General features: G+C 42.4%; 1 protein-coding gene across 1 annotated transcript in view; it reads left to right on the plus strand.

Moving 5' to 3' along the window:
* Positions 1-14,595, plus strand: part of OSBPL1A (oxysterol binding protein like 1A) — a 208,454-nt gene that overhangs the window by 191,736 nt on the left and 2,123 nt on the right. Inside the window, exons 24-29 of the mRNA XM_060170508.1 lie at positions 3,788-3,895; positions 4,803-4,892; positions 5,127-5,253; positions 8,208-8,324; positions 8,890-9,013; positions 10,289-10,379. Of these exons, the coding sequence (XP_060026491.1) occupies positions 3,788-3,895; positions 4,803-4,892; positions 5,127-5,253; positions 8,208-8,324; positions 8,890-9,013; positions 10,289-10,379 (657 nt within the window). The remainder of the gene's footprint in view (positions 1-3,787; positions 3,896-4,802; positions 4,893-5,126; positions 5,254-8,207; positions 8,325-8,889; positions 9,014-10,288; positions 10,380-14,595) is intronic.

Here is a 14,595-nt window from a genome sequence, read left to right on the forward strand (position 1 = left end):
CTATCAAAATTCCAATGACGTTTTTCACACAAATAGACAATCCTGCAATTTTTATGGAATCACAAAAGACCCCAAATAGCCAAAGCAGTCTTGAGAAAGAAGAACAAAGCTGCAGGCATCATGCTCCCTGATTTCAAACTATATTACAAAGCTATAGTAATTAAAATATATGGTATTGGCATAAAAACAGACACATAGATCAATGGAACAGAATAGAGAGCCCAGAAATAAGTCTATGCAAATAGGGTCAGTTAATTTACGACAGAGGAGGCAAGAATATACAACAGAAGGAGGACAGTCTCTTCAATAAATGGTTTTGGGAAAATTGGACAGGCACATACAAAAGAATGAAACTGGACCCCTCTCTCATACCATACACAAAAATTAACTCAAAATGGATTACAAACTTGAACATATGACTGAAAACTATAAAACTCCTAGAAGAAAACATAGGCGGTAGGCTCCTTAACATAGGTCTTGGCAATGATTTTTTGACTCTGACACCAAAAAGAACAAAAGCAAATATAAACAAGTGGGACTACATCATACTAAAAAGCTTCTGCACAGTAAAGGAAACCATCAACAAAATGAAAAGGCAGCCTGCTGAATAGGAGAAAATATTTGCAAATCATGTATCTGATAATGGGCTAACATCCAAAATATATGAAGAATGCATACCACTCAATAGCAAGAAAAAAAAATCCAATTAAAAAGTAGGCAGAAGATCTGAATAGACATTTTTCAAAGAAGACATACAGATAGTCAACAGGTAAATGAAAATATGCTCTACATCATTAATCATCAAGGAAATGCAAATCAAACCACAGTGGGGTATCACCTCCCACCTGTGAGAAAGGCTAGTATCAAAAAGACTAGAAATAAATGTTGGTGAGGATGTGGAGGAAAGGGAACCCTTGTGCACTGTTGGTGGATGTAAATTGGTGCAGCCGCTATGGAAAACAGTTTGGAGGTTCCTCAAAAAATTCAAAGTAGAGCTACTATGATCCAGCAATTCCACTTTTGAGTATTTATCCAAAGAAAACAAAAACACTAACTCAAAAAGATATCTGCACCCCCATGTCATTGCAGCATTATTATACATATTATACATATTCCATACAACAGCCAAGATATGGAAACAACTCAAGTGTCTATCGTTGGATGAATGGACAAAGAAATTGTGGCATACATATACACACACACACACACACACACACACACACACACAAATATTACTCAGCCATAAAAAAGAATGAAATTTTGCCACTTGCAACAACATGGATGGACCTCAAGGACATAATGCTAAGCGAAATAAGTCAGAGAAAGTCTAGTACTCTATGATCTCCTTGTGTGAGAGAGAAAGATAAGAGAAAGAAAAAACAATAAACAGGCTCTAATCCCAAGGTGACTCAGATATTGAAATCTGTATCAAAGACTTTAAAGCAGCTGTTATAACTATGCTCCATGACATAAAGATGAACTCTTAAAATGAATAGAAAGACATTGGAGCAAAGAAATGAAAGTATTTCTGGAAATTTTAGTACTGAAAAAATACAATAACAAAAATAATAACTGGATAGGCTCGATAGCAGAATGAACATAATAAAATATGTTCTCGATCCACATGCTGAAAACTATAAAACACTGATTCCAGTTATCAAAGACTATGAGTAATGGAGAGTCATACTATGTCTCACCATACTTGGAATCCTTAATATAATTCAGGTGTTAGTTTTCCCATAATTGATCTATAAGCAATCTATATTAACACAATCTAAATTTAAAAGTCCCAGGATGATTTTTGATACATAAAGAGAAGTTGATCCTAAAATTTATATGGAAGGGCAAATGAAACACTACAGCCAAAACAGTTTTGAAAAGGAAGAACAGAATTGATGGACTCCCACTTCCTAATTTTAAGACTTAACAGTAAAGCTCTTGTAATCAAGACAATGTTGTATTGACAAAAGGATAGACACATACATCAAGGGAACAGAGAATAGAGTCCAAAAACTGACCCACAGAAACATGGTCAATTGATTTTTGACAAAGGTAAAAACCCAATTCAGTGAAGGATAGTCCTCTCCACAAATGGTGTGGGAACAGTTGGAAGTACGTATGTTAAAAAAAAATGAACCTCAACTTACATCTCACAGCTTAAACAAAAATGAACTCAAAATAGACCATAGGCTAAAATCTAATATACAATTATAAGCTTTTGGAAGAAAACAGGAGAAAACCTTTATGACCTTGGATTAGGCAATGACATCTTACGGATATAATACCAAGGCACAGTCTAGAAAAGACAAAATTGATAGATTAGGTTTTATCAAAATGAAAAACTCTTGCTCAGTGACAAACACTCTTCAGAGAATGGAGAGGAGCCATAGATAGATAAACATTATTTGCAAATCATTTATCAACAAAGGACTTGTATCTAGAATGTGTAAAGAATTCTCAAAACAATAAGAAAACAAACAACCCAATAAGAAAATGGGCAAAAGATGTGAACAGACACTTCACCAAAGAGATATATGGATGACAAGTGAGCACACAAAAACATGCTCAACAGCATTAGTCATTAAAGAAATACATAATCATAGTGAGATACCACTACACACCTATTAGAATGTCCAAAATCAAAATAATTTTTAGAACTGACAGTGCCAACTGTTGGCAAGGATGTACAGCAACCAGAAATCTCCTATATTGCTGGGGGGAATCTAAAATGGCAGAGCCACTCTGGAGAACAGAGTTAACCCTATGTTAACCAGATAACATAGGGTTACAGAGTTAATCCTATGTTAATCAGATGACTCAGCAGTCCACTCCTAGGTGTTTACTCTGGAGAAATAAAGACTTAACATTTTCACAAAGACCTGTGCCCAAATGTTTATAGTACTATTAATTGTAATCACCAAGCAACGCAGCATGCGTCAGTAAGTAAATGGTTAAACTGTGATACATCCATACAGTAGAATACTACTCAGAAACAAGAGAGAGCAAATTATTGATAAGTAGAATTTAAAATGGATTATACAAATGAAGAAACTAATTTTGAAAGGTTACATGGTGTATTATCCCACCTATATGACATTCTGGAGAAGGCAAAACTATTGCAATGGAGAACAAATGAGTTGTTTAGGGACTATGGTTGGGGGAGGGTTTGACCATAGAGGGGCAGCATGAACGAATTTGTGGATGGTGTGATGGAATTGTTCTATATTGTGATTATAGTTGTAGTTACAAAGATCTACACATGCACTAAAACTCACAGAACTAGATACACCAAGAAAAGTGAATTTTACTGTTTGTAAATTAAAAATAAATTTAGACATAAATGTACGAAGATGTAAAACGAATGTTTTCAAAAGCAAAGGATGTGTAAAATTGGAGCTTATTCACATACACAAGTTTTTCCCTTTGGTGAACTAGAAAGTACTAAATAGACTGTTTTCTACTTCTAATTTAATTTTGTTAATTATGTTTTCACCAGACTTTTGAATGCTTAAGATGATTATGTACATAGTTTAATTTGGAGTTTGGTAGAAAGATAGAATTTTTTCCTTAAGCTTCTGTATCCTTTTAAGAAACAATAAGAGGAGTCAGATGATACCTATTTTACTGTGATTAACACCAGCGGAGTTTTTACGGTCTTAGAGTTTAGTCATCTCCAGCAGTGTGATGTGTTATCCTGAGTAATAGCATTTGAGGCAAATGCACTTTTTAAACAGAGTAACACTTCTCACTTATTTTTCTGGGCTTTGGTTTTCTTTTTGCTCTCCAGACACAATGAAGCATATACGTGGACAAATCCTACCTGCTGTGTACATAACATCATTGTGGGGAAGCTCTGGATTGAGCAGTACGGCAATGTGGAGATCACAAACCACAAGTGAGATGCTTCGTCCTCCTCCCCTGTCCCTTCAGTCGTCATCAGAGGGTGCCAGTAGTCTTTTTAAAAACGTTCTAGTACAGCCTGATGATGATTTAAGAACCAGGCAGTATAGCTCTGGAGTAAATAAAGCCCATCTATTTAATGAACAGATTTTATGTTAAAGTTTCTGATGAAGGGAGACTGGGGAACTCAGAGCTTCTGCAGCCTTGGGGAATGTTCATTCCCGCCTCCTTCAGCTCATTTTGCTGATCCTGATTAGTTTGCATTGTTCACGTGGGGATGGGTGGCAGGAGAAACACGAAAGTTGAGAAGAGTTGGGTTCAAATCCTACTCTGTGACCTTAGGCCAGTGTCCTAGTTGGCTCGGGCTGTTGTAACAGAGCACCATGGGCCGAGTGGCTTCAACAGCAGACGTTTATTTCTCATGGTTCTGGAGGCTGGGAAGTCCCGGTCAGGGTGCTGGCAGATTTAATGCTAGGTGAAGGCCCTCTTCCTGGTTTGAAGTTGGCCATTTTCTCAAATCGTTGTATGGCAGAGGGAACGATCGTCTCCCCGTATCTCTTCTTAGAAGAACACTGATCCCATTCATGAGGGTTCCACCCTTATGACCTAATTACCCCTAAATACCCTCGCGTGGGCGACTAGGGCTTCACTACATGAATTTGGTGGGCAAACATTCATTCCATAACAACAAGTCCCTTATTTTTCATGAACCTTGCTTTACATTTTCTCCGTGGTGGGTCCAGTACTGATTATGGGTTAATTATGATGCTCTCTGTGTGGAGCCCGGCATGCGTTAGGAAGTCAGTAAGCAGCAGCTGCTATGAGAAAGGTTTTCACAGTCACTGTTCTCTCTAGTGGCTTCTGTGTTGAATGGTAACCTGAGCTCACTATCTCCTTTACAGGACTGCGGACAAATGTGTGTTGAATTTTAAGCCATGCGGCCTTTTTGGTAAGGAGTTACACAAAGTTGAAGGCTACATTCAAGATAAAAGGTAAAGTTTCCATTTTAAATGCTGACTGGTATAGGTGGCGTTCACTAAATAAAGTGTTATTAAAATCTGCCATTATCTAGGAAACAAGCATTTCAGTAAATTGAAAAACTCTTTCTTCTGCAAGGAAATATTTATTTCTTTAAAGAATCTGATTTGTAAGCATCTTTATAGTAATATTCAGTTACAGCAAAATGCTGGTTTAATTGCTGGCTAAACATCGGTTTCTCTTGACAGCAAAAAGAAGCTCTGTGCCCTCTATGGGAAGTGGACAGAATGTTTGTACAGTGTTGACCCTGCCACATTTGATGCTTACAAAAAAAATGATAAGAAAAACACTGAAGAGAAGAAGAACAGCAAACAGGTGAACGTCCCGGAAGGTGGCATCGAAGGAATCACGGGACTCTTTAAATTTGTACTAATCCTTTTGGAGGTGGCCTGTTAGCGGGTCACAGTGTGACCTCTTATGCTTGGTGCTAATGCATGTAATTTTTCTCCTTGAACCTTCTTAATGTACCAGTTATCCGCCTTGGTAGCGAATGTTTGACATAATCTCCCGTGGAGTACGGGTGTGTACCATGCAGTTATACACGCGGCATAGAACTCAACATTGCTTTGGAAAGTTGGAGTTCATCTTAGACCAATGTCCTTGTCCTCCTTTCTGTTTATGTGCATTAGCAGTTGAGATCATTTGAATATTTGAAATTTCACCCAGAATGATCACATACGTTTTCATGCTTGCAGCAGTTGTGTTGCCCTTTTGTATCCGAGATCCCTGAAGCTGAGAGCATCGCAGTTAAGGGATTCATTCCTGGACGGCTGTCCTCCTCTTACTAAGCGTTCTCCTAACGGGACAGTTTAACGTTAGACTCTCCCCGTGTGAGGCCACAGGTTTTCGTCACAGGGCCCCGGGAGGCTGGACCTCTCAGCAGACTGAGCTAAAGAGAGCTTGCACCTATTTGGACAGGAAGCGTTGGAGGACTGATGCCTTTCCAGTAACGGACATCACGATTCAGAGCACGAGCTCTGCTTAGAATCCCGCTTCTCCCACTTCTGAGTGGTTCAGTCTCGGGCAGATTCCCACCCTCTCTCCGCCTCAGCACCTTCATTTATAAAATGGGTACAGCAATAGCACCCACATGTCAGATGAGTTGACGGAGGTCAGGGGTTCCTGGTGAGGACAGCTCAGGCCCCCCGTCTGCTCTGAGCATCACACCGGCCACCGAAGCACCATCTCAGAGCTTCCGGCTCCCCTCGCCCCACCGTGTCGAGCTCTCTGGGACCCTTCAGGTGACTCTTACACATGCAAGAGTTTAGGAAGCCCCTAACCTTCCTCAAAAACAGAAGGTGTATGTCTGAGTGGCTTTCTTTGTAAACCGGTTACCGGGGTCCCGGAGGCAGAGCAGCTGGTGCAGTTGACGGCAGTGGTGTTTCCCTGGCTGGGCCCTTCTCCCCTCCCTCTGCCTCCATCTCTGGGCACAGTCCACTTTCCTTCTCCACCTGGGTCTCCACTGCTTCTCCTTCCTTCCGGGGGTTGCACTGACGCTTCTCTGCAGTGACCCCAAGACTGACGGGGCTGGAGAGGGAATGCTCCAGGATACCAGGCCCCAACCCGAACTCCTGGGCGGTGGCTCAGCCAGCACAAGGCAGCTTGGCGAAGACATGGCCTCGTCCTCCTTTTACAGAGGTGGGAGGTGGCAGAGGAGGGCCTTGGCGAAATTCCAGAAAATCTCCCTCATGTCCCGAAAATCCCCGGTCAATCTTTGTAGAAAAACGGCCTTGCCCCTTGGAGAGAGAAGTCAGCCTCATGCTCACCCTGTGTCTACTCTTGCCTCCCGTGGGCATCGGCCACCGTGGATTTCTGATGTTCCCGAGCGTATTTAAATGCCTTGGGGGAGCTTGTCACCAGTGTTGTCCCTTCCCTGCTGCTGTTTTTAAAGTTGAATATCTCAGCCAGTAGTTCTAGATTTGGTAACTGTGACATTGGGAATATGACTTAGCCTTCCAAAGGCTTAAATTCTTTATATATAAAATTTTATGGGTGGGCTTCCCTGGTGGCACAGTGGTTAAGAATCCGCCTGCCAATGCAGGGGACACGGGATCGAACCCTGGTCTGGGAAGATCCCACATGCCGCAGAACAACTAAGCCTGTGCACCACAACTACTGAGCCTGCGCTCTAGAGCCCGTGAGCCACAACTACTGAGCCCACGAGCCACAACTACTGAAGCCTGCACATCTAGAGCCTGTGCCCTGCAACAAGAGAAGCCACCACAATGAGAAGCCCGCGCACTGCAACAAAGAGTAGCCCCTGCTCGCCGCAACTAGAAAAAGCCCGCGTGCAGCAATGAAGACCCAACACAGCCAGAAATAAATAAATTAAAAATAAATATTTTTTAAAAATTATTAAAAAAACTTTGAGTTTATTACATAAGGACTAAATATACAGAGAGCTGCTAGCAGCTCTGCCAGGTTGGGTGTGGGGGGGGGGCGTGCAACCAGAGGAAATGTTAGTTTCTTTTTTAGCCTTACATCTTTTTGATTGATTGATTGATTGACTATAAATTTATTTATTTATTTTTGGCTGTGTTGGGTCTTTGTTGCTGTGTGTGGGCTCCTCATTGTGGTGGCTTCTCTTGTTGTGTAGTATCAGCTTCAGTAGTTGTGGCACTCGGGCTCAGTAGTTGTCGCTCGCAGGCTTTAGAGCGCAGGCTCAGTAGTTGTGGTGCATGGGCTTAGTTGCTCCGCGGCATGTGGGATCTTCCCGGACCAGGGCTCAAACCCGTGTGCCCTGCATTGGCAGGCGGATTCTTAACCAGTGAGCCACCAGGGAAGCCCCTAGCCTTACATCGTTTTAAATCCTCTTTTTATAGAATGCTTTCAGGATCCCTACTGGTTTGTGTTGTTGATAAATTTAGTTAAATGCTCCAAGAATTTAATCTTTTCTTGCTCTCATTTTCTTGCTCTCATGTTCCAGTCAATACTTAAGTGAGTTATTTTGGCTTTAAAAAAAAACTTTAAAAATATTACAACATGATAGTAAAGGCATGATGATGGTGATGCTAATGGCTTGAATGCACAGAACCCTAAATGAGACAACACGTAAGGCTCATGAGGCTCACAGCGCTTACTCACTAGGCCTGCATTTATTGGCTCCCTGGCCTGTGTTGAAAGGTGAGGATGTGAGAACGAAAAAGTCATGGTGCCCCGGCCCTCGTACAGTTACATCCTAATGCTGTGCAGTCAGCGGTGTTTATTTTACAATTTGTAAGTATATTCTTTTGAAAACATTTGTTTTGTTCATCTGTTGGTTCTTCTAGATGAGCGCTTCTGAGGAGTCAGACGAAATGCCAATGCCAGATTCCGAGAGCGTGTTTGTCATTCCTGGGAGCGTTCTCCTGTGGCGAATAGCCCCGCGGCCTCCCAATTCGACCCAGGTGAGGCTGGGCGTGCTGAGTGCGGCCTCCTGTTTACTGGGCTCTGACGGTGCTTCTCCCCCGGCCCAGGCGGGACCAGGAGGAGGCGGGTAGTCATCAAAAGCTCCTAAGTCGTCCCTCTGTGGCTTCTAACCCGGGACGGGGCATTCGTGCCGCCCAGGCCTCCTGGTGTCTGGCTGGCCAGGACGCCTTGGCGTGAGGCTTTGGGGGGCTTCCTTAACAATTACTGAGGGGCAAGACTGGCTGTCGTTAAATGCAAGGTGGTGCAGCCAGATCTAGCAAGTAAGGATTTAAGTGAAGAACAGAGAATGTTGGGTTTGCTTGTATCTCTCCTTCGAGGTGATGGTGGTGGAAGATATTCATGCTGGGAGGCCTGCTGGGGGGCTTTCTTTGAGACAGATGCCCACAGGTGGCACAGACTTGGGTGAAAACACTGAGATGTGTGGTCTGAGAAAGGCTGTTGTCGCCACAGAACAGGGGGTCATGGTCAACTGTTTCTGCCTTCAGGGTTTCATTCTGCGTTATGCCCCGGTATATGTTAATTTGAACATTTTCTTCTTTTCAGATGTATAATTTTACTAGCTTTGCAATGGTTTTGAATGAAGTAGACAAGGAAATGGAGGGTGTGATACCTAAGACAGACTGCAGGCTACGTCCTGACATCAGAGCCATGGAAAATGGGGAAATAGGTAACCAGCACCTGATGGCGGCACCAGTGAAGATTGATTTCTTTGAGGAGGGTGGTTTGTTTTACTCCTGGTTACTGTCAGCACTTTACTATGTTAGCACAACCATCTTTAGTCTCTCTTAGAGACTTTTTTTTAAAGTATTTATTTATTTATTTGGTTGCTCCGGGTCTTAGTTGCAGCATGTGGGCTCCTTGGTTGCGGCAGGTGGGATGTAGTTCCCCGACCAGGGGTGGAACCCGGGCCCCTTGCATTGAGAGGGTGAAGGCTTAACCACTGCGCCACCAGGGAAGTCTCTAGAGATTTTTTTTTATTTAAAATTCAATTTAAATTCAGAAACTTTGGTTTAAAATTTGGGAATCTGAGGTGGACCTCAGCAGCTCATATTTCATTGTCTCAGTGATACTCCCTAATTTAATGTAATACATATGGCCAGAGGCATATCTAACATATCAGAGGAGAATTTGGGACAATAATATCACATTTATCAACTTTTAACTACACTCTGACTAGTTATTTCACTACATATTTCAGAATTGAAACAGCACCTTGTGAGCCTCAAAGAAGTGCTTGGTCTTGGTTAATTCTGACATTTTATTTTGTGCTGTTAAATTTCTTCTTATTCAGTGGTTCTCAGAATGGGGGCAGTTTTTCCTCCAGGGGACGTGTGGCCGAGTCTAGAGACTTTGGCTGAAACATCTGGGGAACTGCTGCTGGCATCTAGTGGGTGGGGGCCTGGGTGCTGCTAACGTCCTGCCGTGCCCAGGACAGCCCCCTACGAAGAATCACGGGGTGCAGCGTGTCAGCAGGGCTGAGGGGCTGAGAAACCTGCTCTAACTAAACGCTGACCCTCCCTGTGAATTATCCGTGAGACAGTGCGACAGCGCTTTGGAAAACGGTTTGAATTTCTTACGAATGGAATCTGGAGGAGCTCTGTGAGGTCTCACTAAGAATTTAGAAAATTTTCACGTGTATTCAGTTTTTCCACCCAAGTTTTCACTGAAGCATTTTAACATGATTTTTTTTTGGCCTTAAGAGTAAGCCGGCGCCTTGGGTAAATGAAGAGGTGGTTAAGGGCAAAAGCTGTAGGAGAGGACTGGGTGTTGAGTGCGATCCTGGGGATATGTTAAGATTTTGACAGGATAAATTTCGTGGTGTTCATGTTCTGATAAGATGGAGATGTGCTGATACCTGACTCCGTCAAGTGATGGTGCTGAGTGCTGTGCCGGGCAGTCTCTACGTGTAGAGTAACGGTTTTCACTGCTGTGCTGATTCTAGATCAAGCTAGTGAAGAAAAAAAGCGACTTGAGGAGAAACAAAGAGCGGCCCGCAAGAACAGGTCCAAATTGGAGGAGGACTGGAAGACGAGGTGCGATGAGGAGCTTGGGGTGGGGGGGGGCGGGGTTGGGGGGGCTGGCAAACGGGGGACTGCAGAGCCTGGCTCACTGTGCCCTGCGAGTTGTCAAGTATTTTCCACTGGCTAAGTTCAAGCTGAAAGGGCCGCATGTGTGCAAAGAAAAAGGACTGTTTGGAAGGTAAGGTTAAAATGTTCCTACACAATTACCACAGGTAAGTGTCAGTTACGCAGACTATCTTTCCTTCTTATCCAGCAGAACACTGTCCCTTCTATTTTTAAGAGGGAAGGCAGAGTTACAGATTTTGGCATGAAATAGGTTCAGAGCCATTTGCTTATATATGAGTAAATTACAGGGCCATTAGCTTATTACATATATCATGTATCACGGATATTTAGACAATGCCTTTACTCTTCCAAACACAAGGGACTTGACATGTCCTGGAAATACGATTTGTTAAAGTGACATCTTGGATTCCATTCAGCAACAGAAACTGGGCAATAAAATTTGCGAGTTTTGAAAGTTTGTTCTTTTTAAGAATCAGGAGTTACTTAGTCACTTGTATTGAGTAATAGAATCTCTTGTAAATAGGAATAGAATAAAAACATTTTCTACATTTATATTATGTAATAGAAACTGTTGTCCCATTATTCCAAGTTATTAAATAAATTTCAGAGCCAATATGGGCATAATTTCACAAGCCGTTTAGTAGATATTTTTTGGTAGCCCTTTTGCGTCTTACACGGTTATTAGAACTAGAAATGACCTTAGATAGCATCTAGTCCAGTGGTTTTTGGACTTTTTTGTTAGCATCAAAATCTTTTTTGCCAACGAACACATAAATAATCTACAAATATAGAACACATGGCCACCAGGCTGCTCGGGTGGGAGCTGAGCGGTAGGGCTCGCCTTCTCCCACCCACACACACGCAGGAACTGGGAAACCACTGGAAAGCCATTAGTCTGGAAGTCCCCTCGTTGTATGTGAAGAAACCAAATGCTGGTGTATTTCATTTAAGAGACTCGCTCAAGGACAAGTATGCCGCAGACCATGATTAGAAAGAACCACAAAAACCAAAAGCACATTGCCTTCCTGCAATCCCTTCTGAAAAGATTTGATAGATTTTAATCATTGTTTCTAGTCTCTTCTGCGGAAAACCCACTTTGTACTGTATTTCTAATTTGTTTTGTTTTGTTGGCCACAGCGCACAGCTTGCGGGATTTTAGTTCCCCAACCAGGGAATTGAATCCCGGGCCCACGGCAGTGAGAGCCCCAAGTCCTAACCACTGGACCACCAGGGGATTCCCTATTTCTGATTATTAACTCCTTTATTTTTCTGGCCACATTTTCAAGTGTGCAAAGTAAGAGAAAAGTATTACTGTCAGGTAAAGTCCTACGTGCAGAAAGTAAGGAGCTTTAGACAGCTCTGTGTTAGCCTGAAAATAAAAACCAGAAGCTACGTTTGTGAGCTCCACTTTGGAGCCTTACACGTGCTCGCTTCCACTGCTGTCTCTTAGCACCAGTAGTTCTTATATGAATATACAGACCTTAAAAATGACCCTACTGACCCTTTGTCCAAATGAATATGTGCTTGGAGTCTTTTTCCAGTAGTGGTGAGAGGTGGCATTCACTGGGTCTACTCCTGGCTGATCACGTGCTTTTTGAACAGCGTGGTTCCGTTTGTGTCGGGGCGGGGATGGGGCAGTTTGTAAAGGAGCATGTTCTGCCAGGTAGAGCTGAAACCAGCCCTCAGAAATCAAACCCAGAACCTTATTGTGTAACCTGTCCCCAATTCTTCCACACTAAAAGCTGGCTTTCCTGTTGACACCACTCATTTGAAGAGAGTTCCAGCTTTGGGATTTTTCAGGCTTTAAACTGTGGTTCCTGCATATGGAAGTGGCTGCTTGTGATCCTGCCCTGTTTTCCTAGAGGAGCCCAGAGACCTTAATAAGTGGGGTTATGTGGGGAGAAAGTGGGGGGACTGGCGATAGACACAGGATTTGAAGAGAAGGTGGGTGGTGAGGCCAAAAAAATTTGATGACGTCATCTCTTCCCCCAATGCAAGCATCGTGCAGAATTAATATTTTATCTAATGTTATTTTACTGATATAGACCCATGGACTCTGTAGACTCAGAAACATTGACTAAAGGGTAACAAAGAACAAAGACATCTCCTCACCCCCCTCCCTCCTTTTCTTTTGCCTCTGCTTGCCTAAAATGTTTAATAAGACTTTGAAAAGACAGCATGGACTTTTTTGTATGTGGAGGGGGGTACACTGATGGCAGCAGACATGAGTGCTGGAAATTAAGAGACTAGATGTTGAGAGAAACTCTGATCCCTAGTATCAGACCTTCAGATCCGAGGTGCTCATCTTTCGTGCCATGTTGCAACTCTCTCCAAGAAGTGCTCCCCGAAGGGAGGCTTTGCAGACATGGCCTTTAGAGCACTTGGCTTGTGTGTGAACAAAAATACATTCTTTGCTATTGAATCTACTGTTCTGCACAGTCTCTTTGCACTTGACTTTCCAGTTGTCCACTTTGTATGGAAGAAATCCTGTGGCACAGGCCTGAGGCTTCGTTAATTTTTAGAATTTTTTTTTGGTTACCTTGATTTTGATTTGCCTGATTTTCTGAAGTGCTTGATTATACTAAGCCTGACTACAAAAGTGCTTTTACTACGTGGACTTTTGAGACCAAAAGGAGTAAAATTATATACTTCATATTAGACAAAAATTCTGTGACTTTGATCAAACAGTGGTTCCTTAAAGTATTTCCAGCTTGGTTACCAAAGTCTGAAACACACATATCTTGATCATTTAAAGTAGACTTCTAATTTTTCTAATTAGGGAAAAGTCCCCAAAGCAAAGTAATATATGTAATATTCTAGAAAATCTGGCCTAGTGGGCATTTACTATATCAGTCTTCAAGGAATTAGCCTCATCTGAAGCATTTTTTGTGTCTTAGGGTTTTTAGTGCTGCTGCAGTGATTAATAGGACCACTTGGGACTTACCAAACAAATCTAAGCTCACTCTAATTGTTAAATATTTTTAGAGGCAATTTATTTGGAAAGAATGACAAAGACATACGAAACTGTTTCTGAAAACTAAATCATATTAGAAAATGTTATACAAATTGAAATTTGAACCTTTTGAACAAATAATTTTTCATTTCCATTACCCAGAGAAAGCTGGGAATGTGGAAAATGGATGACTTGTTATTTATTTATTTTTATGAATTTATTTTTGGCTGTGTTGGGTCTTTTTTGCTGCGTGCAGGCTTTTCTCTAGTTTCGGCGAGCAGGGCCTACTCTTCGTTGCAGTGCGCGGGCTTCTCATTGTGGTGGCTTCTCTTGTTGTGGAGCACGGGCTGGCTCTAGGGCGTGCGGGCTTCAGTAGTTGTGGCGTGTGGGCTTCAGTAGTTGTGGCGTGTGGGCTTCAGTAGTTGTGGCTCGTGGGCTCTAGAGCGCAGGCTCAGTAGTTGTGGCACACAGGCTTAGTTGCTCCGCGGCATGTAGGATCTTCCTGGACCAGGGCTCGAACCCGTGTCCCCTGCATTGGCAGGCGGATTCTTAACCACTGCACGACCAGGGAAGCCCCATGACTTGTTTTTTAAAGGGCAAGAAAATTAGGGCGGCTCTTTCTAGAATTCGAAAAATGTTAAAATCTAGATGCAGCCTATGAATCTCTGTTAGTATGGAGAAAATGAAGACCCAGGAAGATCTGGATCAGATCAATTTCAGTGGATTATGGGTAACAGTATATTTGACGAATCATGGTCTTTAACAACTTTGATATCAGTGACTAGCTTGGGCAAGTTATTTAACTTCTCTGACATTGAGCTCCTCCTTTGTAAAATGAAACTAAGAGTTTGGTGGTGGGGTGGCATTTACTCTGAATCAGGCACCTTCGTATTACTGTAGGTAAGTGGTAAAAGTTAATTTCCATATTCTAATGCCTTATTCCCCATTGCTTAATAGAATGCTTTTAAGGAATGGGCCTAGGTGAACAATTAGACAAGTACTGTTGCTGAATGCTGTGGAAAATCCTTAAACCTTTTGGGTGGTCTCATTACATATTTCGGAAAATTATTCTATATATGTGCTCTCTAAAAGCACTTTAAAGTCTCTTCGGAAATCCCTGACTCACAGGACAAAGTGAATTCCTGCAGTAGGGGAGTCTGCAAGCTAGTGAAGCAGCAGGGACCCTGTGATCGGGAAGAGTTTCCCCCA

Source organism: Lagenorhynchus albirostris, chromosome 14 (genome assembly GCF_949774975.1).
Source record: "Lagenorhynchus albirostris chromosome 14, mLagAlb1.1, whole genome shotgun sequence".
Taxonomy (NCBI): Eukaryota; Metazoa; Chordata; class Mammalia; order Artiodactyla; family Delphinidae; genus Lagenorhynchus; species Lagenorhynchus albirostris.